This window comes from Indicator indicator, chromosome 4, assembly GCF_027791375.1.
Source record: "Indicator indicator isolate 239-I01 chromosome 4, UM_Iind_1.1, whole genome shotgun sequence".
Classification (NCBI taxonomy): domain Eukaryota; kingdom Metazoa; phylum Chordata; class Aves; order Piciformes; family Indicatoridae; genus Indicator; species Indicator indicator.
This window is the reverse complement of record NC_072013.1, coordinates 22,593,257-22,620,367: the sequence shown is the minus strand read 5'-3', so window position 1 is coordinate 22,620,367 and position 27,111 is coordinate 22,593,257. Positions and strand designations below refer to the sequence as shown.

The window sequence follows — 27,111 nt, the reverse complement described above, 5'->3', positions numbered from 1 at the left end:
ATATGTAACTGACTGTCCTAGGAGCATCTGCTACTGTTCCCTGACCACACATACAGCCTAGACCAGATACAAAGCCCTGCACTATAGATGCCTACATTTCTAATCCATAGGAGGATCTCACCGGAGTATCGCAGTCACACAATTATTACTTACGTGAGCAATCACACACACAAGAGGTGGATTACAGCTAGGGGAGTGCATGGATTACTGTGTAACAGCAAGCTATTAAAAGATCTGGGTCTTAGCTGGGAATCCAGAGTCTACTAAATAAAAAACAAACCAAGTTCCTTGCCCGCTCAGCAATTAATAATCCAAATCTGTTTTACTCCCTACACATTCGTGTATCTCATCTCAAATGAATCACGGATATGACATCATTCTGCCACTCTGCTCTGGTGAGACCTCACCTGGAGTACTGTGTCAGGGTCTGGGGCTTCCAACAGAAGAGAGACTTGGACCTGCTGGAGCAGGTCCAGAGGAGGGCCACAAAGATGGTCACAGGGCTGGAGCACATCTCCTATGAAGACAGGCTGAAAGAATTTGGGTTGTTCATCCTGAAGAAGGGAAGGTGACAGGGAGACCTTATAGCTACATTTCAATATCTGAGGGAGCACAGGAAGCCTGGGGAGGGACTGTTTAAAAGGGCATGTAGGGATAGGACAAGGGGCAATTGTTTTAAACTGGAGCAGGGTTGGACATAAGGAAGAATTTCTTTACAATGAGAGTGATAAAATACTGGAACAGGTTGCCCAGGGATGTGGTTGAGGCACCATCTCTGGAGACATTCAAGATCAGACTTGATGTGGCCTTGGGCAGCCTGACCTAGTTGGAGGTATCCCAGCTCACTGCACAAGATGACCTTTGAGGGCCCACTCCAATCCAATGCAATCTGTGAATCTGTAAATCACGTATTATGAACTATTACTACATTTAAAAGTAGTGTGGATCAGTCTGAAGAGTGGGGTGAGATGTCAGTGTATGTACAGAGGTAAAAAGAGCATTGTTCTGCGTGGAATTACAGCACCTCTAACTCACGCAAAGTCTCAAAAGAAGGACAATGTGCCTTAAAAAAGCAATTCTTGTTACGATACAAGTGAAGTCATGTTATTTTTAGGAACTACTCTGGGACACCAAATATCAAAGCACTTTAAGAATGACAGAAAATGAATACAAAACTGAAAGTAGTGTTTTTTGTGGTTTCTTTTTTTAAAACAAAACAAAAAAACAAAACATCCAAACCCCATATCTCCTCCAAGGAACAATTTTTCTTTCACTGAAAGAAATCAGATGCCCAATCAATAAATAAATGTCCCATAACCTGTTACTGCTGAGCAAAACAAAATGCACTGAGGTTCAATATGTCACATACAGCACTGGGAAAAGTAAAGAGAAAAATACTGTTCTCATCACAAAAAGCCATTTCCTCTTCATGTGCTTCAGATTTTTGAAGAGCTGGACTCCAAGCACAGGCTAATGGCTTATGCAGCAGATTGGGGTATCAGTCCAGCCCTTTGCTCATTGCCTGCACAGAGCCCAAGGGGCAGAGTCAGGACAGAGCCCACCACCACCCACATGAGGTGCTGCACACTGAGGGTACCTGCAGGGCACTACTGGCCTAGGCTCATGGCAGGTACTCCTTCTCTTGCCATGACTGGGGAGAGGAGAGCAAGCAGAGGAGGAAGAGGGACATGGAGCTGCTTCTGAGTCATGGCATCTGGTGAGGCAAGGCTGCTTTCACATTTCTGTGGCTCAAGGCTGAGCTCCACTCACTGCTGTGGCTTGACAGAGGGCATAATGTATGTATAGTCCAAGTTAACACCCCAAAAGGAGCTATCACCAGATGAAGAGGTATATTCAGCAAGCAAACACCCTAGAAATGATGTCCAAATGAATACTAGCCTAAACCTGGCCTACCCTACTTGCACATAAATTACTGGGCTTCTTAAATTTTGATTAATTTCTTTTTTTTTTCTAAGCAAATACATTCTTCTGCCACTTACTGTAGTCTCATGAAAAAGCCACATTGCATCTCCAGCTGCTGAGCTCTGGGAACTTTGCCAGTTTGCACCAGTTTCAAGGCAATGCACAAGTGTTTGAGGGCAATGGTGCTAGGGAATCTCTCTAGGAGAAGTCTTTGCTTTCAATGTGAGTAAGTATCTCTTAAATCTCTTAACAATTTTCTCCCCAAAGAGTTTCCTTCCTGAAGTGGTTTCCATTTAGTGCAGAAGAATTCAGCACAGCAAAAGCATCAGTGAGAGACTCAAGAGCTGTTGGATTTGTTATGCTCTTCAAAGAAAAGAGGCACCTTTTGTTGTTCTAGATGTGGAACAGCAACTCCAGCACTGCTGCTGCTCTAAGCAGGGCTATAATAGAGTCCTGCAGAAAAGTGGCCAAGACACACACAAGCAAGATGCCATAGGTTCTTATTAGCATAACACTGGGACAGCACTTCACTGCCCTGTAAGACTTTCTGCCACTGATCTCTGCCATCTGGGGGACTGAAAAATTGAATCGCAAAAAATGATGCCTACTTCTGTAGAGCAGAGTAATTAAATAACAGTTTGATACTTCCTGACAGACGAATAATAGCAATGATATTTACAACACTTATAACACTGAAAGGAGTCTGCAATCCCAGTTTATCTATTCATGAATGAAGCAATTCACCTCTTCTCCAGTCAGCTGGAGCCAAGCTAAAACAGAAAATTAACCAGTTTTACTTACTGCTTCTTTTTGCTGGGCCAACTTCTTTGATTTATGGTTTTAAATGTGTTTCTTTCAATGTGAACTCAACTTATGAAGTGTACCTGGGTTCTTAGATGTGTCATATATGCATCTGAGGAAATCAAGATTAACCCGAGAAGAGGGTACATGAGCAATTTTGCAAGCAGGGCACACTTGAAAAGTTGGTTGTTCCAGAACCACAAGCAGTGGATTTGTATGAGGATTTTCGCCTCCACCAGCACAGTAAGAAAAGAAAGAACCCTGAAAGCAAGATGTGAACACTACTACAGACTGATAAGATGTTTTCTCTTTGGGGTCACAAGGGACTCCTGCTCTCAAAGGGCCAGGCAGAGATGGGATCTGCTGAACATATGGTATGGCACTGGTCTTCATTGGTTGCTCAAGAAAACAAATTCACACCTAGTTTGCTGAGTGACAGTTCATCTCTCTTAAGTTCGTAGAGGAAGGCATTTATTTCTCTGGTATATAGCAATATACTGAAAGATTATTTATGTTGGATAGATTTTTCTGGCACAATTCCACTAATAAAGTAATACAGCAGATGAAAGGAAAAATTCTCATCATTTTACTTAAATTTTCCCTCCCTCTTCACTGACTTATGAAATACAGCAAGTTAGATTAGAAACTGCTCACAGAGCATTTCTGGGTGACTATATTTTGTATTGAAACCGGAGTAAGCATGATGTTGGAAAAATTGTGAAACTTATTTCTCTAGTGCTTTCAAAAAATGTTATTATGGAAAGACTTATTCCCCTAGGAAAGCTTTGATTTTTAAAGAAGAAAAAGCTTAACCTGCACTCAATTAACCATTGCCTGTAGGGTGCTGTTTTGGCTAGCATGAAGTGTCTGACCACACAGGTCATATTTACACTAGTAGGTTTAGAAGTTTGATATTTACAAATTCTCTATGCCTACATTATAAATAGGAGCCACTTCTGGGATGATTTGGTTAAAAGCTCTGCAGCAGAATGGTGTGCCTGCAGTCGTGTAATGTCCACACAGAATCATAGAATCAGTCAGGGACCACAAGGATCATCTAGTTCCAACCCCCCTGCCACGGGCAGGGACACCCCACACTAGATGAGGCTGGCCAGAGCCTCATCCAGCCTGGCCTTAAACACCTCCAGGGATGGGGCCTCAACCACCTCCCTGGACAACCCATTCCAGGGTCTCACCACTCGCATGGTGAAGAACTTCTTCCTCACGTCTAGCCTGAATCTCCCCGCTTCCAGCTTCATTCCATTCCCCCTAGTCCTATCACTACCTGATATCCTAAAAAGTCCCTCCCCAGCTTTCTTATAGGCCCCCTTCAGATACTGGAAGGCCAATGATGATGCATGAATCTTTAAATATTATTAGCACACTTTAAAGTGTGCTAAACCACAACAAATACACTGTCTTAGTAGTTTATAGCCTGCAGCAGCACACTTGATAGCACGGGAAATGAGTCTGCAGAGCAGTACGCAAAGTGCCTTGCATGGGCATGGATCTTTTTACACCAGCTTAGTTTTGGAACCAGCTGGCTGCAAGTGGGCATTGTGATCTGTGGTAGGTCCCCTCCATTATTGATGAGTTATTTTATGTATTATGCAGTACTGTAATGAAGATGCAGTTTTTTGTCCTCCCACACTGCGTCCTCTGTGGTGCTGGGAACTCTTGGGGCAATATTATCACATAAAACAGTCACTGCATTGTAGAAGATGAATGCAGCTGACTGGCTTTCCTAGCAGTTACACTTCAGTGCCACTGAAATATCAAGAGACGTAGGACTAGCGTGAAAAATTCTAATGAGAAAATGAACTGAATATAACATTACAAAATTCTATGTTAAAAAAATGCAGCGCACCATAATCTTTGCACATACCCTGCACTGACAGAAACCTTGCAAATACTTCGGAAATCTAACCAGGAGAGAATGTATGCTACATACTGACAGTTTGTCTGCTGTTAGATCAATCAATGCTTTATTCTTACATTCTCTTACTTCAGAGGGCTGAAAGCACTTTCCAAGGATCTTCTTCCCAGTAGTACCAAGATACACTCACTTCAGGACAAGGATACGAGCAGAATGACTGAAGGAGTGGAAAAAGATCTCAAACTCTGAAGATCTTCACCAAATCCAACTTATGGGAAAGGGGATGGAGAAATACATGCCAAATAATTCACAGTGGTGGAAAGGAAAAGCCACCAGATCTGCTAATTAGAAGAAAAGGAGTAAAGAGCAATCCTTCTGACAAAACATCCTCCCTTCAGAGTTAAAGCTGTGTCTGTGAAGTTCCATGCTGGAAGATGCATGGTTGAACTCTGCACCCTCTGTGACCCACAAATGTTTGTATCACGTGGTGTGTAAGCCACTTACAGTCAGAACAAGAAAATGGCTTTCTTAGAATAAAAAAAGAATAAATAAAGCATTAGCCATTTTGTTCAAAACTCTCCCTTACTATTTAATACTATCTTCCAGCTTCTCCCTTCTTAGTCAGATAAGACACCTGATGTCTTCAACTTCAATTCTGCAACATGGCCCTCTGAATAAGGCTTACCAGCACATGGTGTTTATGTTTAGAAAAATGACTTTACTGAACTGTAAGTCAACAATAACTATCCAAATCTCCAGGACAAAGATATCAAAAGAAAAGCAGAAATCCACAGTATGTTATATTCACTGTCATGGGTGGCATTGACCATTAGGCTGCATAGATCAGACTCTCAATTCTTCTCCAAGAGGTACCAAGTCCTTAAGCCATGGAAGCCCAAGATGCCCTTGGAGTTGGTCACCACCAAGCCACAGAGCCAAGCCACTGCCTTCTTCTGCAGCATGGAAACATGCAGGTACTGTCGGGGATCAGCATGGAAACAAGGACAGGATATAAAGTGAGCATCTAAAGAAGGAAAGAAATGAAGCCATTTTCCTGTTCTTAGTGATTTGGGGAGCAAGAAAGGAGAGAAAATAGTCTCATTCCTTTCTCAGGGAGGTGTAACTGAGTGTACATGCTGTCACTCAGAGAAGCACTGAATGTACATGTTCCATTAGCCTTGCATAAGGAGTTACCTCACCACAGGTACCACCATCTTTCTTACAAAATTACAACAGTGAAGAACTTGCTATTTTAGCTTACTGATATTCTCACCTTACATCTTGCTCTAATAACTGTGCCATGCTGTTACCAGTCATTGCATTTGTTAAATCTAAGGGGATGTGACCCTGAAGAACTTCAACCTTGTCTGCTTACCAAAGATCAAACAGCCTGTGGGTGGGATCTGTGCAAAATACTTTTTCATCAGTATCTCTGGACAGGAAGAGATAATACTCTGTCCCCCATGAAACTTGGCAGCAGGTGATACAGTAAGCACTCCTTGCATCAGCTAATTTATGCTAGCAAAACGTCTGGCTTCACAAAGTGGACACTCATAAAAGAAAAACAATTTAATGGGAAGTAATTTGTCACACTAATGGTCTTCCTAAATGATATCATTAAAGAAGTGTAAGCAAGAGATTGGTGATGAGCAAGTCAATGTTATTATTTGCTCTCATTTTGCAGGCTGGCTGAGAACCAAGTCTTCATTTTTTATTATAAAGAAGAAGAGATTAAAGAAACATATAAGGGAATCAAGTAATTAGGGATATAAACAAACTGGCAGGTAAACAACTGTGAGGCAACTGTCAGCCTTTAAAGGAAGGATGGTACACATTTGTATTTTTTTTTCTTAGTCTTATCTCATTTCAGATTACTCCTAACATGACCATTAGCTTCCTTACAAAGCGCAAGACTGAGCTGAGGACGTGTTCAGCTCCTGCACTGCAAGACTTGCTTCACTCTACCCTGAGGATGTGCACTGGGAGAGGCTTCCATCACTGCACTGAGAATTTGGCCATGCATAAGATTACCACCCCTTCCTGTGGATGAAACTATGAGTTCATCCACTGCAGAAATACAGCTAGCCAGCAAGTTAGAGTATGGCTTTTCTCCCAGCTTTCTCAAACTGGAATGTCAAGACTCCTGGGAATAATCCCTCCCCAGGGATGATCTTGATTAACACAGCCTGGATGTAGAATCTGATTAAGCCCATTTAACCTTAGGCATTTAATGAAGCACTTGGTTTAGTTTCCACTAGTGGCCCATGCAATCAACACAGACTGATCAGCATCTACAGTGAATGAGCTCAACTACTGTAGCCTCTCTCATGAAAAAGTGGGGCAGTACAGTAATTCTCAATACCAGTTCATAAATCTATATTCATTTGAAGTGACTCATTCATTTCCAAGTCAGCACTGCCTAAAAAGTGTTTCTAACTCCCCGAAACACAGACTGCTGTATTTTTTTTTTACCTAATTCAGCTTAATGCACCATTCAAAAGCCCACACAACTTTACAACCCAGACTAGTTATTTTCCCAAATGTTACAGTACCCTGACTCTACGTCTGCTGAAGATATGATGTAGTCTCAGGTTTTCTGTCATAGTCTACCATGATTAATTTTAGTCTACGAAAGTGGGCGGTAGAGTGAAGGGAGAAGCAGTCATGGAAGCCAGACTCTGTATCAACTATCTAAACACATGCATTCACAGTACCTACAAATGCATTCCTTAAAACTTTCATCCATCTGCATAATCTCATGAGCAACTTGAATACCTGGATGCATAGATTCAATAAATAAATTCTTCCTTAATGATTTTTCTCTATGAAAAAGCAAATGCTAATGCAGCATGCAGGCAGCAGAATGGATGGAAAATGCAGGCACTGGTTGTGCCTGGAAAGACATATGGATATGTGTGCTTGTGTGAATTCCTATTTGCACTAATTCATGCCCACAAAAGCTTAAGCACTGTATGAGTCTAGAAAAGCACATCTGAAAAAACACTTTATACCTTATATCAATTATGTACCTTTGCTGTCAACTCACATGCTGAGAATCACTGCAATAACTGGGAAACTTAGGATGACATAAACGCCCTCAATATAATCTATCATGATTTTGTAGGTAATAAACTTTTAAATGGAAATACTTATAGAAATATTTTTTATTTAAAATATTTTTATAATTAGTATTTTAAAAATTTATTTCATCAAATCAGAGGATTTTTTTTGGACAAAACCCCCACAAATTTCCTTTAAACCAAATTTCAATTTTTCACAAGTTGAGCTGTAAAGAAAGGGACAACTGGCAATCTTTGAAACTTTTAATTCTTTATGTATGAGAGAAAAGTGGTTGTTGAAGCCTGAATATTTACCAGATTGTGGGTTTTTTTCTCTAGAAAGTTGGATTTTTTTTTCAGCTGTGACCCAATTCATATCTATTTGTGTGACAACTACAAACATTAAATGCAACATGATCTGGATCTTATGTCAGAAAAGTATCTAACACACTTTGGTGTGCTAAGTAAATGAATAAAAGAATACCCACCAAAATGCAAATCCTTATTTGCCATATATTCATATGCTTCTCAGAAATCTAATAGGTTTTTTAAGTGCTCAAAAATACTTTTTAAAAAATACCTGTACTTTTCTAGAAGTAGCTAACATAATTAAAGTACCTATCTTAAGATGGTTTCTTTCAGTTTAGCCTAAGAGTAATAAATTCTCATCTTGAGACTTGTGTTTCCACATGGTACCTCCCTTGAACAACCTCAAAATCCTGCAAAAGCCCCATTCCCTTTGACGGGAAGAGTCAGATGGAAACAAAATAAAACGAAACTGAATAACTTTCAAAAGAAAGACAGACTTTTCATAGACATTAAACCAACCACCACACCAAGACTATAGTCCATGTATCCAAATTTTGGAGTCTGTCCGGTGGTCTCAAAGGGCTGAACACATACGAGCAGCCCAAAAGATCCATACTCTTCAAACTTGCCTGAGTTTAGGACTGCTAAGTGTTGATCAGATTTCCTCCTGAATTTTCTGCTGTGGAACAACTAGAACTGAGAAAGTTCCAGCTGAAGAAGGCAGAATTCGCTCCTCAGTACTTCAAATGAAGCTCAGAACTGAATACATTTCTTTATTTGTGATGACTTTTGCATTTGTCAGTGTAACAGGATGAATGGAAATAGCAAAAAGAAAAAAGAAGAACTTTTTATATTGCAAATACACCTTTCAGTAGGGCGTATTTGTATGCTGAAAATTGTCAAGAGACAACCTCTCTCTGCAGAGCTGCTGTCCATTACCAGGTAACACTGCAGTGAAACCTGGATGGCAGTAAGTGATGTAAGCCTTGACTCACTGTGTTTTCAAAAGGAAAACAGGATTGTGGTGTGTATTTTGTAGAATTAAAGAACACCACACAAGGACTGCTTTCTGCTCCCAGCCCAGGAGCTGCAGAGAGACCATAGGCATGAGAGGGCAGTGCTTCATCCAGATACTGCAGATCAAAATCTGTATTCCATTTACAAACCAGGACTTCGTTTTGGGTTCTCATCAAGTTAGTGCAATCATAATGTCACAGAACAGTAAAACTTGAACTGCAGTCAATACAATACTTAGGAATAACATCAGTCAAAGCCCAGAGTACAAGCCTTTCCATTTTTTCCCTATGAAATAATCAAGGTGCCACACGCTACTCTTTTTGAAAGCCAGCCCATAAGAGCAAACAGCTGTAGCTGACACCCAGCACACAGGAAATACCAGCTCTGTGCTCTACCTCATAAAATGTTGCTAATTCTACTCTAACTTCTGTTTATTTCAAGTTACTTTCTGCCATCCTCCATATCATACAACGCATGTATAGATCCACATAAATCTGTGGGTTTACTTGTCTATAGAGGCTTTCCCAAAAAACACATTAATTTCCTATCACAAGTTAAGGCACCATGAGGAATTAGAAAAAAAAAAAAAACCAGAACTGAAAAACTGTACAGTTCATACCACAGCAATGCTGATCTATAGGCTGTCTATCAGAGATGAATATTTTTTATTATAATGTGTTTTATAATGACATACTCTCCAATACCTCTTCACCAGGTGACTGATAACAAACACAGATTACTGAAGAGCAGAGTAGCTGCTAATTTACCTCCATCTTGTGAGTTCATGATATTCAGGGCAAACAGCATTGCATTGGAGAATGTGGTAGCCTCTTCTTTGCTTGCAAAATTCAAGCCATAGACCTGCCGTGCATCGCGCCATTGATGAAAGGTAGGTGTTGCTTGATTGTACTTCAGTCCTTTCACAATTGAGTAATTAATCACTACCTGTGATTTGAAAGAAAGGAATGAAGATTAAAAATAGTTCTGTTTTCAGTGGGATAAAACCCAATCCTTTGGTAAAGCTTAATTACATTGGTAAAGGCAATTCATAGGCAGCTCTTACGATCATGCACAATTGTCAGAAAATGAGCCAGATAGAGCTCTTGGCACTCACCCTGCCCTACAGAAGATAAATGCAAACATTGCACCAGCTTTGCTTTTCTCCACCCATGTGACCGATCACCACTAGGTTCTTATGTTAAGAAAGTTTTCTCTCTATAATCAGATAGACAATGACAAAACCGGACAAGCAAATATTTCCTCTCCCACCTCCTCCCCTGCTGTACATTGTATAAATTCCAGGTATGTGGTGACTGCAGCAGGAGAGTGTTTCTGTATGTTTCAATCTAATCTGCTAAATACAATACCCTATTTGTCCTTGGGCAGGGAATGTGAAGGGCACCAAGCTACACAGTACACCTGAAATCTGATCAGAAACATCCAATGCTAAAAGCATAAGCTGCTTGAGGTGAAGATGGAAAGGCAGAAGTGTTTGCTGCACCATTAATAAGCCAGAAGGACCTGTGGCAGAGACAGCACCCCTGAGATACCCATCTGTGGGCTGACGATGGTACTCTGTTGTCACACAAATCTAAGAAACAAAATGCCAACAGAAGGGATCATAATTATTCTCATTAAACAGGCACAGGGCAGTTGAAAACAGAAAAAAAGTAGGAAATCACAGAATCACAGAATCAACCAGGTTGGAAAAGACCTCAGAGATCATCAGGTCCAACCTATTACTTAATACCTCACGACAACTAAACCATGGCTCCAAGTGCCACATCCAATCTTTTTTTTGAAGACCTCCAGGAATGGTGACTCCACCACCCCCCTGGGTGGAACAAGGACAGAAGGGAACACCAGGGACACAGAAAATTAAAATTATGAGCAGGAAAACTCTAAAGTTCAATATTCAAATATAGGAAACCTGGGTTTGAATATCTGAGATTGTCTCTACAAATGGAGATATTTTGGCTGGAGTTTTACCGGAAGCCAGAACAATCGCACAGTTTCTGGTCCTCATCGAAAGCCAATCAATGGAAAATCCTCCATGAAACTAGTTTGTATGGCTCATCTGTAAATTAGGTGGGCTGGGCACTGCTATTCAGGAATAGGAAGAGGGATCTTGGTGCATGCTGTTAAGGAAAGCACTATTAAAGTCAAAACAGCATCAGAGGGTTAGTGTAGTTGCATAGTGTAAAAAACTATGCCAAAAATGATTTCATAGAACTCAAATTTGCTTTCCCTAAACATCAACTCAAGAAACTCAGAGAATCTGAGGGTTTGATCCCTTCAGTTGAATAAAGAAAGACTTTAAATGTTGACCTTCATTAATCATCAGAATGCCTACACGTTATAACAAACTCAAAACAGTTTCAAACTAGGAAATGAAACATGAAATAGTCGGTTTCACTTATCTCCTTTGGCTAATGTTTCTGGAATACAGAAAAATGAGGGTGGGTTCTTCTGCTTTTGTTAAGAATGAGCACACACAGGTATCTGGTACAGATGGTGTTGAGACCCTGCAAGGCACATGATGACAACTACTTACTTCAGAGCAGCAACTGAAATAAAGAAGTCTCCCTCTTGGGGCATAGGAGCTGTTTAACAGGTGTTTCTAAGGGATCTTAAAAGCTTCATACGTCAGTAAGATAACATCTGCCATGCTGAACAGGCCAACAGTTCATCTTTTAATCTTCAGCTGTAGTCTATAATACATGTTTCTTGCAGAAATAAGTAATGGATTTGTCCATAAACAGTTTTTCCTATAACTCTTTACACAGCTTGTCTTAAAAGCTGAAACACTACAGGTTTTGCGCCTGTTTTTCTTTTCCAACTCGTGTTAGTATTTTCTATCTTGAAACAAAATAGTCTTGCTACTGATACAAATGTCTGTGGCACTTTGTACCATGCTAAAATCTGGATTTCAATGATTTTGTATAAGAAGGAGTTTCATGGATCTGTTGTGCATAATACGAATACGTTGTCACCCGTCAATACTCCCATCACTATAACGTGAAAAAACAATCTGATTCACTTCTGCTTGGTACTTCCCTTCATGCTTTCAATTTAGTTTCTAAGTGTAGGTATTCTGGGGCAGGCAGGGGATTTTGTGACTTATTAAAAAGCTCAAAACCAAGAAGCCCTTTCCTCTGACTGCAGTCTGTATGCTGTTGAGTTGTACGTTGGCAGCAGTAATGATGGTGGTGGCTGACAAGACTCACAGGAATGGGGCTAGAAGGGATTGAGCGGGCTTCAGGACCACATCTGAGGCATAACTACAAGCAAGATCATAAGAAGAGCTCTCACACAAGTCTTACCACACATACCCTTGCTTATTCAACCAGAACAAGACATTTGTTGCTTCTCCAGAGTATAAAACAGTTCAGAAGTTTGTTACCAGTTCAGGTAACAGACTGCAGCACTGTCACTGCTCAGACTTCTCTCACAGGGAGCACTCATACCACTACTAAACCAGGGAGGCCACGGCACAGCAACTAAAAACTGCTACAGCTGAGGTCAGATTCCTTATTTCCGTAAACAGGCCCAAACCTGACCAACTTCTAGTAAGTTACTGTGATGATTAATTGGTTCCTTATTTTTCAAAAAACGTGGTTTAGTTTATACCCCAAGAATGTTGTCGCCATTTCAGTTTTGGCTTAGGCTCAAATGCAAAATGTCCCACCTTCCCCAAGGCCCTGTTTTTACATTCACTTCTTAGCCACATCAATACATCAAACCCTCAGGAGATGTGATTCAGTTTTGACTTGCACCCTCCTCCCCATCTATTTATTAATACACGCCTTTTGGCGATGAGATCACACTGAGCTGAAATCACTCGCTGTAAAATCGTTATATTTAAACCCTCTGTTGATTGGGCTCCAAAGCCTGGAGCTGGGGAGCTACTACTCATCAGCAAAACCAAAAATATGGACTCTGGTATGTTTCTAGCTTTGTGAACTTCTCACATGGTGACTGAAGATAACACACTTCACCTTTACGGCAGGCTAGGTTACAACTGGCAGCTGCAACATGAGAATAAGCTGTTTGCTTGCAAGGAAGTATTGGGCTTCAAGAAAACGAAGGCTGCAAGGAAACATCAAAGCTCATGATGTTGAGTGACTGTAATACTGTTCTGGCCCTAGCTTCAAAACAGTTCTGGCCTCTGTGGCTACTTCAAAGCATCAAAAGTAGTCTTCTGGTTTTCTGAAGATTACCATTCGTGCCAGCATGAGTCTGCCAATGTGCACATCTGTGAAGAGCAGAAAGTGGAATTCATGCACCACTGGCACTGCTGCACGCAAGCACACGATGAGCACGTCACCCAGACACAAAAGAAGAACAAGAAGTCAGGTGACCACTTCCTGGTGGTGAGAACGATGCTGAAGTTCTGCCACTCTAAAAACCCTATTTCTTTGTGGTGAACGTTTTACACGCCATCAGCTAGTGAAGAAGATAAATGCAGATAAAGTAAGCAGAATGAGAAAGCAGTATTAGAAACTCTCAGCACATGCTCCAAATAGGAGCTAGAAAACAGGCAGCTAGATAAAACCAAAACTGTAAGTCCACAGAAGATACATGAAAAAATGAAAGAGGATGAAAATTAAAGAGATGAGAGGTGTACTATAAACCAACAAAAATTAAAAGGGAAACATTAGAGGCAGGCAGGGGTGAAGTCAAAGATTATTCTAGTCTACACCTTGCCAAGCAGTATGTAATAAAATTTAAATTGTTCCTCTGTCGTATTGTTGTGTTACACATTTTAAACTGTTTTCTTGACTTTCAGAAATCTGTATGGCTTCATTAGCTTCATTATATGCCAAATCCCATATTAGCTAAAGATTGGTCCTTTTCAGAAAAATATGGCTTTCTTGGCAAAGTAACAGCTTTTACTAAAACCTTACTTCCAGTGTGATTTAGCACAACCTGAGAACAAGCATGACATTTCTTGTACAGAGAATTATTTTAACAGAAATTATTTTCTGTTCTCATTAAATGCAAATACTTAGCAAGCCTAGCAAGCTTATGATACCATGTGAGACTTATAAAATATATTAAGTTGTGATTCTTGAGACTTTCAGAATGTTCCTTTTAATACTACACTGCTATGCTGTCTACAATTTACTGTTTCTCTAATCATATTTAAGGTGAATACTCTCTTTTAGACAGATTAAGTGACTGAGGTCCTTTTTTGTTTGTCTGAGGAAGGACTTTTAGTCTGTGAACTCTAGAAAAATATTTTTTTTTCCTGTTTCCTGCTGAACAGAAAAGATTTTTAGAAGGCATGTAGGCTCCTTGTAAGTAGAAACATTTGTAAGCAATGTTACAGTTAATGCAAAACATGTTTAAAGCACATGATTTGAGTTTTTAATATATTCTATTCTTTCAAATGTATACTCCAATTAAGACAGACCTCTGGTACATAATCTCAGGTATATGAGATATATGTAGACTTTATGACTTTGGCTTGTTTTACACCAACTATTCTGACCCATGTCAGACTGCAGTCACATGAAAATCATTTACATTCACCTGCTGGCTATGTAAAAATAAACAGCCAGCACAGCCTGTTCAGAAGCGTTACTTAGTTTCACAACTGACTAAGAAGCTGCTATATTTCATTTAATTTCTAAAATATTTTACTATTTTTGAAATGGACTTACATTAATATATTACCTTTGCTCTATCGAGGAAGATAAAGGCCAAAAGTGCACTGCAAGGAGCTAAAAAAAACTCCAACTCCCTAATTCTATTCTGCTTTTCCCATTTCAAAATGATGACTGTGTATATGGACAGTGAAGCAAAGTCATTGACACACCCAGTAACCAGCCTGACTAACTCTTCCATTTGGTCTAAGCATAATTACAGCTGACAGCTGAGGGACATCATCTGCATTTCCATAAGCAAATTGGACAACGTAACATTTCTGACACTTGAGAGGTGATGGTGCCCTAGCTCCTGCTTTCTGATTTGGCTTCATTTGGCCTTCCTTGCCAGGTCCCTGCCCATCTCACAGTGGCAGCAGTGCTCACCATGCCTTCCCAGGAGCAGTGTTGCCTCCTGTTGCCCACCCTTTTCTGAGTCTTTTGCCAGGTTGAGGGCTCAAGACGAGCACGGGAGGCAGGCAGCCCAGGCAGGTGGGGTTGCAACTGCTGTGCTGGCCTCATGCCAACACACAGGGAGTCCCCAAGTCTGAAATTTCTGCTTTAAAATGCAAATAGCCCTCAGGTACAGCACTGCTACTCCACTTGAGTATATTTTTTTTAATTTATGGCCTAAACATGACATCTACTTACAGAGCTTCTGATGCAAGGCACCACCTGGCACACCCATGAGCCAGGCTGCCTGCAGCCATGCCATGGCAGCCCAGGGCTCAGCACTGTGATTTGGTGGCTGAGGGGGGTCTGATCCCGGTTCTGGTTATCTAAATCCCATATAGCTCCTTTAATACCAAGGAGCTCCTGAGGACTTAGGCTGCTGTAAATCAGATCACAGCCTGCACCTCGGATTTTACGATGCATCACAAGGAACTAATTACTTATCACAACAATGTAGCAATCACACTTTGTGAGATGGCAGTGCAGAATGACTGCCTTTATATATATATATATATATATATACACACACACACATATATATATATGTAGGGCTAAACATAAGCAAAAAGTAAGTTGGGGGAGCTGAAAGCAAAACCTACAGAATGAAATAAGAATCATTTCACAAAGCAAAAAATGGAGGAGGGAAAAGTTACATTGAAATCTGTCTGGCATCTACCAAAAATTCTGTTTGCAAATAAGCAATAATAAATTACGACGTTCTGTGTGTAAAAAAATACAAATACAAAGTTTGAATGGCTTGTAGGCACTTTGCAGGGAGCAGGAAATGTTGCTAGACTGCATGAAGTATAGAACTGACAGTATCAAATGAGATCAAAGGTTAATTTACAGGAAACTCAATACAGTTACTCACTTGTTGATCTTGCAGTTTAACTCCAACTACCCTGAAGGTGTTTGTGGCCGTGTTGTGGTATATGTTGATTCTGCTGAATCCCTGCTGTCCAGGTTTGATTGGCACCCATTTCTTACTGGTATCGTCATAGACCATAACTGAAGCCCGGGCTTGGCAAATACTCTGTTCACTAGAAAGTAAAAACAACAAAATCAGGAAAAAAAGCCATTGAGTTTGCTGTGCACTAGCAAAAATACCTAAAGGAAAAGAAACTAACAGATATTATCAGAACTATTTGCAACATATGTTTTATAAGAGATCTGCTAATCCTTTGAATACAATCTGCCTGGTAAATTAAAGCTGGCATGTATGTGTTCATAGGTTTAAAAAACTCTGGTATGCTGCTGTTTTGAACTGATAATCTAATTTATATAAAAATATTAGGCCCTGAGGAATAACTTGTTTCACACAAATGTTATAAAACCTGTCCAACAGTCTCAATGCTCAATTTATTTTATGTACCTATTGGCAAGTGAAGCCTTGCACATTTACATGAAAACTTACTGACATATATATTACTGACAAAATAAATATGACATCCACAGCTGAGTTCCACGTTTAAAACTGGAAGCAACCAGACCTTGAACCAAAAGCTATGTTAGGTAAACTGCAGAAATCGATTATATTAATCCAGCTGATGCCTAATACCCAGACTGACTGACGCACTTAGAAGTCCCAGAACACATGGTGCAAAACACAAACTCTTTTTCCTTCAACAGTCACAAAGAAAGTGGGAAAGGGGATTCCATGAATGCATTTCAGTGTTAATGTAAATAGCCATTATTTTGTATAGCATTAATATAGAAGTATATTTGTCCTGTAGATTAACAGAAATTCATCAGTTCTTAACCTCTTGCTTGCATATTTGTGACTAATATATACGTGCCAGATTCATGCTAAAACACACCTTTCATGTGCAAGAAATGCCACTGGCAAATACTATTGAGATGACATCAATATGGATCAGGAGTCCACCTCCCACTCTCCTGACTTCCTAACTTTTCTTATAACAGAGAAAAAAAGAGCTCTTTATAAAAAGGAAAAAAGAATCCTCCAAATGTTGGAGATGAGAGATCTTCAAATGTAAGAGGGATAGCCAACGAGCAAATAGTGCACATTAGGCCTAGATAAAGCTGTTAGGATTTATGTCCTGAAAAGATATTAAGTTCATGAGCATCTCATTAACTTCAGACCTATATACATTTATATACACCTGCCTTCTTTGGCCCAAGCTGTGTTAAATAATTTTTGGCAGTGCAGTATCAAGCGGTAATCCTTTTTGCACACAAATCCCTTTTCTCCCCTCTCCTGAACATATATATACATAATTTTTTTTTTAAAATTTTGCCTCAGTAATGCCTTGCTTGCTCACAAACACACAAGAAGCTTCTGGATGCTGCTAAATCATATCCCTGCACTGCTACTGTGCCAAATTATACCACTTGTATATTGCACCAAATGTCGCAAACCCAACCCACTTGATCCCATCACTGTCATCCTTTTAATGTAAGGGAGCACATTACTGTAAGTATTAAGAGGATCTGAGTAGATTACAGCATCAATTTTCAATCTTTTCTGATATGTGGGTCTCAAAAAGAATTCCAAGGCAGATGTATACACTGGTATACAGATACCAGATTGTTTTATCAGTCACTTTGTACAGACTCCAGGTAGCCCACAGACCTCCTCCAGGCTGTGAGAAAGAGCCTGTTAACTCTTCACATTTACAGAGGGAGCAATGATGCTGGCAGATATCTCCATAAAGAACAAAGTAAGAAAATTGAGAATAAAGTAGTTTTTTTATTATGTAGCATGCTATATTCTGTTACTGAAACCATACATTGAGATCAGAATGACTAAACATTATTTTACTTATGTTAATGAAAATTTATAAAATCAAGATCATCCCTCAGTTGCTGTGACTTTGTCATGCAAGATACCCTGGAGAGCGGCTCTGGCTTTGTTGATGCACTTACCCAGCAAATACCTCTCCATCCCTTTTTTTTAAGGTAAGCTAAGGCAGCTTCTCCATATCTGACACTAGCAGCTGAGGGATTTGAGCTTGCTCCAGCCTGTCTAATCCTCCAACTGGTGCAAGAGGCACAGACTGGCAGTGGCAGCAGCATTGCCTACATCTTCCAGACCTGCCCAGTGATGCTCACTCTGCTTTAGATTCACAGATGAGGAGGACAGGACAGAAATGCACTAGGAAAAGGCAAGTACACTGCCTTGCCATGTGGAATGGGTGAAAATAATCTCCAGTGCAGTCCTATGGCTGGATGATGCCTATCTGCCTACCAAGTGTCATATGCCACCTTCAGCTTCAGAGCTGGGAGGAGAAGCAGTTGCCCAGAGCCACAGCAACCTCCTGCCCAGATTGCCACCAGTCTCTCAGAAAACATGGTCCCTGGGAGAGTCACACTCAGCCAACGTAACACCAGGTCTTTCTCCTTAGTCCTTGCTGGTCACTACAAGCCATGATGTACTAAGTAAGCAAGACTATGCCACTGGTTTCATCAGAGCTAGTCTGAGATCCAAAGTCATCTCCATCTCAGCTGAATTCTGGAACCCACAGTTGCCACTAGCTCCTTAATTAGTCAAAATTAATTAAATTATACTTATTTACAACAAAGAGAACACAGTGAACCCTACAGACATGAGTGCCTTACCATGGCCATATCCAGATTCCAATGAATACAGCAGCTTTGTCTTCAGACTGCTGTAACTTAAAACTGCAGCAAAGAACCCCTCTACAACCCCATGACTGAAGTATGGATGTGGAGCCCAGAAGCAATATTTAATGCATAATAACCAATTGCTACTGTAATATAAAGCAACACATCAAGCCCCATCTCTGCTCTCCCTGCAGTCAATGGAAGATTTTCATCATTCATATAAACAGAAACAGGATTAAGCCTGTTATCAGGCCTCCAGTGAAATAACAGAAAGGAACATAAAACAAGTACAGTATGAGGGGAATCCTTTCCTGCAAAGCACTTCATCAATCTTTCACAACCTAAAATGCCCCCAGGGACCCATCGCTAGCTTCCTGTCTCATTCTACATGGAGATGTAACTCAATATGCCTGAAGACTCTCTACTTGTCCTACCCACAAAAAAGCACAACTCTTCTACTGCTGCTTTAAGGGGACTATATGAAAACAGTTTAGAAAACATTCCTCTTATACAGGTCAGTGAGAACTTCTCTATTACCCTCTCTGTAGTCCGTTACTTTAACTGTGAATCAAGTAACAATGATTTCACAAAGCTCCAAAAAAATTTTGTTATTTTTGGGATCATACAGCATTGACACTCAGGTCAACTACACATAACAGGTAATTATTATGGAGTTTAGTCACACTATTATGCGTAGTCACACTTCTTCATGAGTACAGTCTGTCAGACATCAATATTTATACACAAAGTCATGAATGTAGCTTCTAGAACTTGCCTTATTTTCCTAAGAATACATTAAAGTTAATGAAAAATAGAGAATATTCATCAAGTTTCACATACTTGTCCAAACATTACTAAATGCCCTATTGACTTTTTGTGTCATATTAACATGCAAGCTGTTAGAGACATCCACCTGGGTTTCCAGCATCATGGAAGGATTTTAATTACAACATTGTGCAGATTTGTGCATAACACCTACTCCAATGTGCTACACTTTGCCCTAGAGCAGATTTAAGACATTTTATTTATACATGGAAGAGAAGAGGTTCTTCTTAGGGACTCTTTTATATCCAAATCATAACATCTAACCCTACCTATTCTTAAAATGTTTTCTCCTCAGAGTTTTATATCTATGGGATAGTAAACCTCTGCACCAGGACCACCTTGTTTGCCTGAAGTTAAAGCAGATCTGATTAACTTCCTATCTGATAAAAGCAGCCTGGACCAGGAAATTCTTTCTTCACAGCTTGTACCTAAAATCCATTATTCATCATTGAGACTTACAGAATATTGCTTTGGTATTACAACATTCTATTTTATATATATATATATAATGATACTGTTTGTTTCATTTTGTGTAACCTATTCTGACCCACTCTCTTCCACCTCTTCTGTTTAGGATTTGTCTTCACAAATCAGCAGATTAGCTAATTTGGAGTTAATCCTTCTTGAAAGGGTCAGCTTTTACCCTTTTGCTCAGCCCTGGAGAGAGTGGTGGCTGAGTGGCATGTTTGGGATGGCCAAATAGGTTTGCTGTCTCCTCTTTGCTGCTTTGCTAGCTATGATGCCAGCAGCACTTCCAGCATCAAATGGGTCACATCAATCTTAAAGGTATCAACTAAAGTACAGACACTACCTCAATCAGCTGGGGGTGGCAAAGAGGCTGCCCTTTAAGATAGTGCTGCAATAAAGGTGGCTGCAGCCAGAAATGTATTCTCCTCTTCTGTCTCTGCAAGAATCTGAGAAATGTAGTGTTTTCTTTCCTGGCTTACCTGGCTGGTAAATTTATGATTACCAAGGACTCATAGCCAAAAAAGATCCACTAAGGAGTATGGAAAAAATAACACAGAGAGTCTTAAGGAAAATATCTGTATTTTTGGTGAATTATCACATGAGACTTAATGGGAGTGCCTGACATTACCTGATTGAGTGGAAGTAATTAAATAGGAGTATGGAACAAGGGGAAGTGAGTTGACAGAAGTGACTGTGGAGGTAAGGAGTTGGGGAGCCTTGGATTGGGGAAAAGTCCTCCTGTTTCACTCTGTCTAGCCCAGTGGGTTATGCACATGCATTTGGGCAAAAAGCTCAAAACTGAACCATGAAAGACCTGGTATAGAGAATAAAGAGGAATAATGAAGTAAACCATAATGGCAAGTATTTGGTAGAAAGGCTCTGAAGGGTCTTCTGTTTTTCTCTCCTGACACAGACTAAAAAAAAGATGAGAGGCCAAGCTGCACTGCTCCAGTGACACATTTTCTCTACTTACAAGGCATATTCCTATGAATATAACTTTTGCAGAGTGTGGTACTGAGTCACTGAGAGCCCACCTCTGACCAGTGCCTCTTTGCAGATCCTGCCATGGTGCAAAGTGATCCCAGCCCTGTTTGAACTCCCAGCCCACAACCAGCCCACCCAGACGTCACCTCTCCAGGAAGCAATGGGAGAGGTTTAAAATACTTTCTCATAGAGCCATCAAATCATGTTCTCAGAAGTGCAACAAATGACTGCAAGTATCCAACCTCAAGGTTAACACTTAATTCCGTGGGCTGTACTCCAGAAAGTCAGTTGGACCAGGAGACTTCCACTGTCCTTTGTGTTTATAGACAGAACTGTTTCCCTGGGGCAGAAATTCACTCCGCATAAACTGTGAAAGCTCCCCTGATAGAAATCAAGCTATCATGCTTTGAACCTAGTATACATATCTACCTTGTTTCAAGCTGCTCATGATTCTCTCACCTTCAAACAAGCTGTCTTCTGGTAGTCTTAGGAAATGCAGATACTTTTACAAATATTTATTGTATTTTCTATTTCACATCCATTTCCTCCCCTCCTCTCCCTACTTTACAAATGATTAAAAATTCAAAATTACTTTGTACTGAACTAACCATCCCTTATTGGTGTCAGAAACTGTTAATACTATTTTGCCCAAGGCTTGTCCTACCTGGGAACAAATATTCAACACTGAGAACATGTGAGATAACTCACAAGCCATTTAACACATCTCACTCCTCTACCGACTCTGCTTACAGAGTCACAGTTGTGTGGTTAAACCTGAAGTGAAAGAAGTAGTTGCTGGTGGTGATTTTAGATGCCAGCAATTTTCTTCAATGTCTGCTTAGACAGCTCTTGTAAACATAAAATCTTGTACATGGACACATGTGGTCTGTGTGGTATGTATTTATATCATCCTCAAAATTAGTAAGCTATAAATCATGTTCCTGCAGCATATCAAGTGCACCACAAACTCTAATGAACTGATTTCCTAAACATTTTATTTGGTTTCACTACAATAAATATAATAACGGCTGTGATGCGAGGAAGTGTTTCATTACTTATCTTTATAGGAAGAGGAGGGCATTTCTGTTTGACAACAAGATTTACAAAAAACCCCAAAAAACCCCTGGGAAACCCTCTGAACACGTCAGTCAGGTCATCTGGGCTCATATAGAGCATGTCTGAGACCTGTGTATATTACAGATAAAACTGTTGGAGTGCAATGGCTCTCCAGCCTTCCAGCACAGATTCACTGCCATCTTTGCTCACAACCCTGTTTCTCCAATATAGTGTCAGTCTCACTTGTGGCTTCTTCTGGCACCTCCTTTTTCAAAGTCTACTTCTCTCTGTCGCCAAACATGCAGCATTGTCAGTGCCACCGCTGCTCACCCACAGCACTGAAGAACTCATTTCCTCAGTAACACACAAAACCCTCATAAACAATAGCATTTAGCCACTCATCAAACTAAAGCACAGTGAAAATGCATAGGACTTTACATCCAGATAGGTGCCTTCAATCTTCAGTGATATGTGGAAGCCTGAATCTTTTTCTAGCAGACATTTAGAAAAACAGCAGAGCAGAAAAATAGTCAGAGGTTTATACACAATATTGAGATGCCATAATCACTATCTCCAGTTGCTTTTTGGAGTCACACTTCCTGGGACTCCTTGAAAAACCAACTCATAGACCCAGTGGTCAGAAGTCCTCAGTTTGCACTCACTCCTGATTGCCTGCTTGGGCAGAGAGAAATCCATGACAGTGATGCTCTTGCCCCAGTCAGCCTGAAGTGAAACCCAGTTCCCAGGAGAGCTTCTATTTTTTGGTCTCCTGCTCAGCTTGCATGTACACACTGAAGACCTGCCTTTGCTTCTTGTCTTCGTCGGCATTGCCAGCACAATATGAGGCTTTTGCGCTGAGCATTTGCTGCAGCTGCCTGGCCATCACCTTCCTCCACTGATGCTGAACTTCAGCATCTGAACAGTTTAATATTAAATAATTACAAGAAAACAGCACAAAGTCTCTTTCATGAGTAGCTCTCAAAACAACTGTCATATTTTATAGAGAAGGAAATGGAAATATTGTATGTACCTAAAGCATTACCAATAGTAAGATGAACACCAGTTCACCTCCATAAGGAAAATATTTGAGAGTTACTTGTTTCTGCTAGCAATGACACATTAACTTTTAATTCTGCCTTTTTACATTGTCATACACAATTGGAATTGCCACATCTACTATCTACTGCAGACAGTCATTGCACACTTCAGAAGGAAATCGAAAAAGAGAGATTAAGAGGCACCCAGGACTGACACTAAGCCAGGACTTTGGGAGATGAGTTGCTAAATTTGCGAACATCCATGCAATCCTGGCATGATGACAGAAATTTGCATAACCTTCTGTTACCCCACAGTGCTCTTCAGCATGGGAGAAGTGAGTAGAACTAAAAAAAAATAAACAAAGTATGCAAAATGATAATGCAGTGGAAGAGATGTTCCACCTGGGCCTGACTGTCAGTCCAGAACAGCTCAGTCTTCAGCACCACCAGTGAAAGTCCACGGAGAGCCCTGACCTCTCATAGTCTGCTGCAGCACTATAATAGCACAACTGCCAATCAGTGGAGATTTAGGGCCAATAGAGTAGCTGCTGATTGATGTCTCTGTAAGCCAGCACATCTGCTTAGTTTATGTGGCTGAGATTTTGAAACTATGAGATGGAGTTAATTTTAACCCTTCATTTTTATGGTACAGTTTGCAAACAGAAGTGTAAGAATTCAAATGATTCTAAGCAGAACTCCAGTCATCAGTATCACAACAGCTTTAAAAAAATGCTTTAAAGGAGCTGCTTTGCAAAAGGCACTTTACAGAGGAACAGTAGTAATTCAGAGAAGAGCCATTGCTGCAAGGTAGTTAGACTTCCAGAACCAACACATGCTCAGGGAAACTTTCCCTTCAGCTTCCACATTCTCCAACAAGACTGAGTCACCTCTGTCTCCTAATGCACAAACTCCATTGCTCCATGAATGCTTTAATCACACAGTATGTCTTTCTGCAATGAAGTGTGTGGCTCACTTTCAGATATTGCATACAACCTTGAAGATACAATTTGAGAATTTCCTAAAAATACATCAAGCAAATGGCCTGGGGAAACACTATGAACCCAATTAGTCAAGAAGAGGAAAAAACCAACTTGACTAAATCATGTTGCTATTAATATAAACTATTTCCCTTCACTCTTAAATTACAGAAATAAAAAGAAGAAGTAACTAATCTTGTAGAATACACATTATGTAAAACCCAGAATTGAACTGTAAAGTGAAAATATATGACTGAGGGCTCTCAGCCATGTCCATATTTCAGGAGAACAGTATCTTAAACAAAGGCTTTGAAAGATCATAATCATAACTAATAATCAGGAGAGGCAGCCTTGTAAGTGAATACAGGAAATCAGCATAAAGGTCTTTCATTAAAGCTCGCGTTGCTTTGCCTCGGTTTCCCTTCAGTCCCAGAAGAAATGCAAATAAACCTGTGACAATTTCCCTGGAGCTGACTGAGGTAGACCAGGAATGAAGGAGGCTCATTCCACCAAGTGAGCCTCTCTCTCACTACCAGAGGATGCATACTAATGTAACATTGACATAAAAGCTTAATTACCATTTTATACAATTATAAATTTTCCTATGAGGCCATAACCAAAACAAAGACCTTCTACATTCATAACAGTCCACGCTTTCCTTCCCATCCTGCCACATTAAACCTGGTCAACAAATTCTGCGATCCTGCATGGTCCCCAGATACTTACATGCTTGCCATTGAGAAATACCTGGCAGGTAATCCTACAGGAGTATCCAGTCAAGTCTGGCACGTGTGCTTAAATCCAAACGGGCTATTTCACCTGATTACTGAACACACGACAAATTTGGCAGGGAGACAAGCCAGGAGACTCTATGAAGGCTTAGAACCAAAACAGGAAAGGGAAGTGCTATTGAGTGAGCAGGAGGGCAGGATGTAACACTCACTTGTACAGCAGGGGCGGGGAAGGGACTTTAAAGAAGAAATGTATTTCTTCTTTCAGATGATTTACTGAACAAAAGTCCAAACAATACAGATTAAGATTAGATGCATTCCCTTTGCTTCATTGGTGGCACAGATATTGAAAACGTTTCACTTATTGTCTTAAGGCACAGGGTCACTGTTCAAGAAAAAGCAAAAGTAAACAAAACTCAGACTCATAAAAAATTGCTATTATTCATTTATGGCATGGGCGTTTGCATGGCACAGAACCAAACCCAGGGGCCCTGGCAGCAGCAAGGGCCCCTGCCCTACCTCACCATCAGCCTGGCTTTTCCTACAGGTGGCTGGGGGCCAGCTCCAGCCCAGAACTTACATTGTCATGGCACAATGCCCAGGGTAGTGCACACTGACTCTCATTTGCCATGGCAATACAGCATTTGGATGGGAGCTGCCTTACACCTGGCTAATTCAAGGTCCAGAGAGAGAAAAACTTTTTTTATGTCTGCTCTCCAACTCCATTGTCCTAATTGGGGAATCATCATCAGTACATAAATTAAGAAATGTATCTTCACAGAAAAAAAGTAAACAATCAAGCAGCTTTTAGAATGACATCCCATTCCTTCGCCTGGCATACTTGCACACACGGATGTAAAAACCCTGTGAACACTGTCTACTCCTCCCAGCTTTGCCTCAGGGTAAGGATGAATCATGTCATGAGGAGATCAACAGCAGAGAACACAACAGGGAGAACAGGATGGACCCTGCCACAGTCTGGTTGCAAGTAGAGAAAGCTGAAGTTCTATTCCTGAAGATAATTTCTTGTGAAAATGTGGAGTTCTGTCAGTGTGCTCACAAGTTCTCTTAATGTGTCTAAACACGTCATCCATTATCTGTGATTACACAAACAAGGACAATGCAAATATAAAATGCAAACAGCTGCAGAACAAACCAACTGCCTCTCCCTAGCACAGGCCACCACAAGCACTCTTTGCCTTAAGACTTTATGTCCTTTACCTTCATAGTGCTATTAAACACTTAAACACACATAGAATCTTAGAATCCAATCTTAGAATCAGCCAGGTTGGAAGAGACCTCCAAGATCATCCATTCTTAAGAAGATACTTCTTCCATGGCATTACTTAAACCACTTCACAATGTGATCCCAGAAGGTAGTACAGGATCAGCGGATGGAAAGGGGAAGGAGAGTTTGCACCCGCTCGTGTTGTTGCAGCATTTTGCTGAGACAATTTGTGTCCACTCAGTCATTACACAACCTAGGAACAGATGCATTACTAAATCTGAATCTAGTTCCCTAAAGTGCAATGCAAATGAATTATCTCCCTCCTGTAAACCATTGCACAAAAGCTATCTTTCTCACCCATTTTGATCCCTTTTGCCCATCTGTCTGAGCTTGACAATCCAGAGCACCCATGACACCCAGGTAACCTCCCAGAGCACCCCACAAACCTGCAGAGCCATTCAGTTCTTGAAGACCTGCTTGAAACACAGTAAGGAGCTGTGGTTTTACCACAGAGGCAGCATGTAGCACACCAGGCACATAGGCTTTCCCTGTGAATCAGCTCTGGGAGACCCTGAAGTCTCCACTGATGTGAGCAAAACCTGCAGAGCCCTGGGGAGACCAGTCTTCAGGAAATCACACAATCCCTTACGTCTTTGAAGTAGTTGCAGGGTGCTACATATATGTGAATAATCTTAGATCCCCACTTAATACAGCAAGGAGGGAGGAGTGTAAGAAATAGGCTGAATTTGGCAAGGTGCACCAGCTACAAAAATACTTCAGTGCAGTTTCTGTTGGGAAGCAAAGGCTTCAAACACCACTCTGAGTGGAGAAGTAGAGTGCCTTCTTCACTGGTTTTCCTGTTCCAAAATAATGGTTCCATGGTCCAACTGAAAGATCTGCAGAAACTGTTGGTGAAATGGCATCTAGAGAAACCAGGAGTGTCAAAATCTGGTTGATTTCATGGTTGCTAGTGCATCAGCCATTCAGCTGTAGCTTGTGATTCCTCTGCAGTAAATATCCATTTCACTGCAGGGTTTTGGTTTTCAATTAATGGAGGAAGTTTAAAACCAAAGAAGAAATTAAAGTTCTCAGTGACATTTAAGCAATAATTTTTCTGTCGTGTGGGGTATTTTT

At 40.6% G+C, this 27,111-nt stretch overlaps 1 protein-coding gene across 1 annotated transcript in view; it reads right to left on the bottom strand.

The window, feature by feature from the left end:
- The window catches only part of EVL (Enah/Vasp-like), a 98,819-nt gene that overhangs the window by 55,414 nt on the left and 16,294 nt on the right, over nt 1–27,111 (bottom strand). Inside the window, exons 3-4 of the mRNA XM_054400663.1 lie at nt 15,958–16,126; nt 9,753–9,930 (exon numbers count right to left, since the gene is read on the bottom strand). Coding sequence (XP_054256638.1) covers nt 9,753–9,930; nt 15,958–16,126 — 347 coding nt within the window. The remainder of the gene's footprint in view (nt 1–9,752; nt 9,931–15,957; nt 16,127–27,111) is intronic.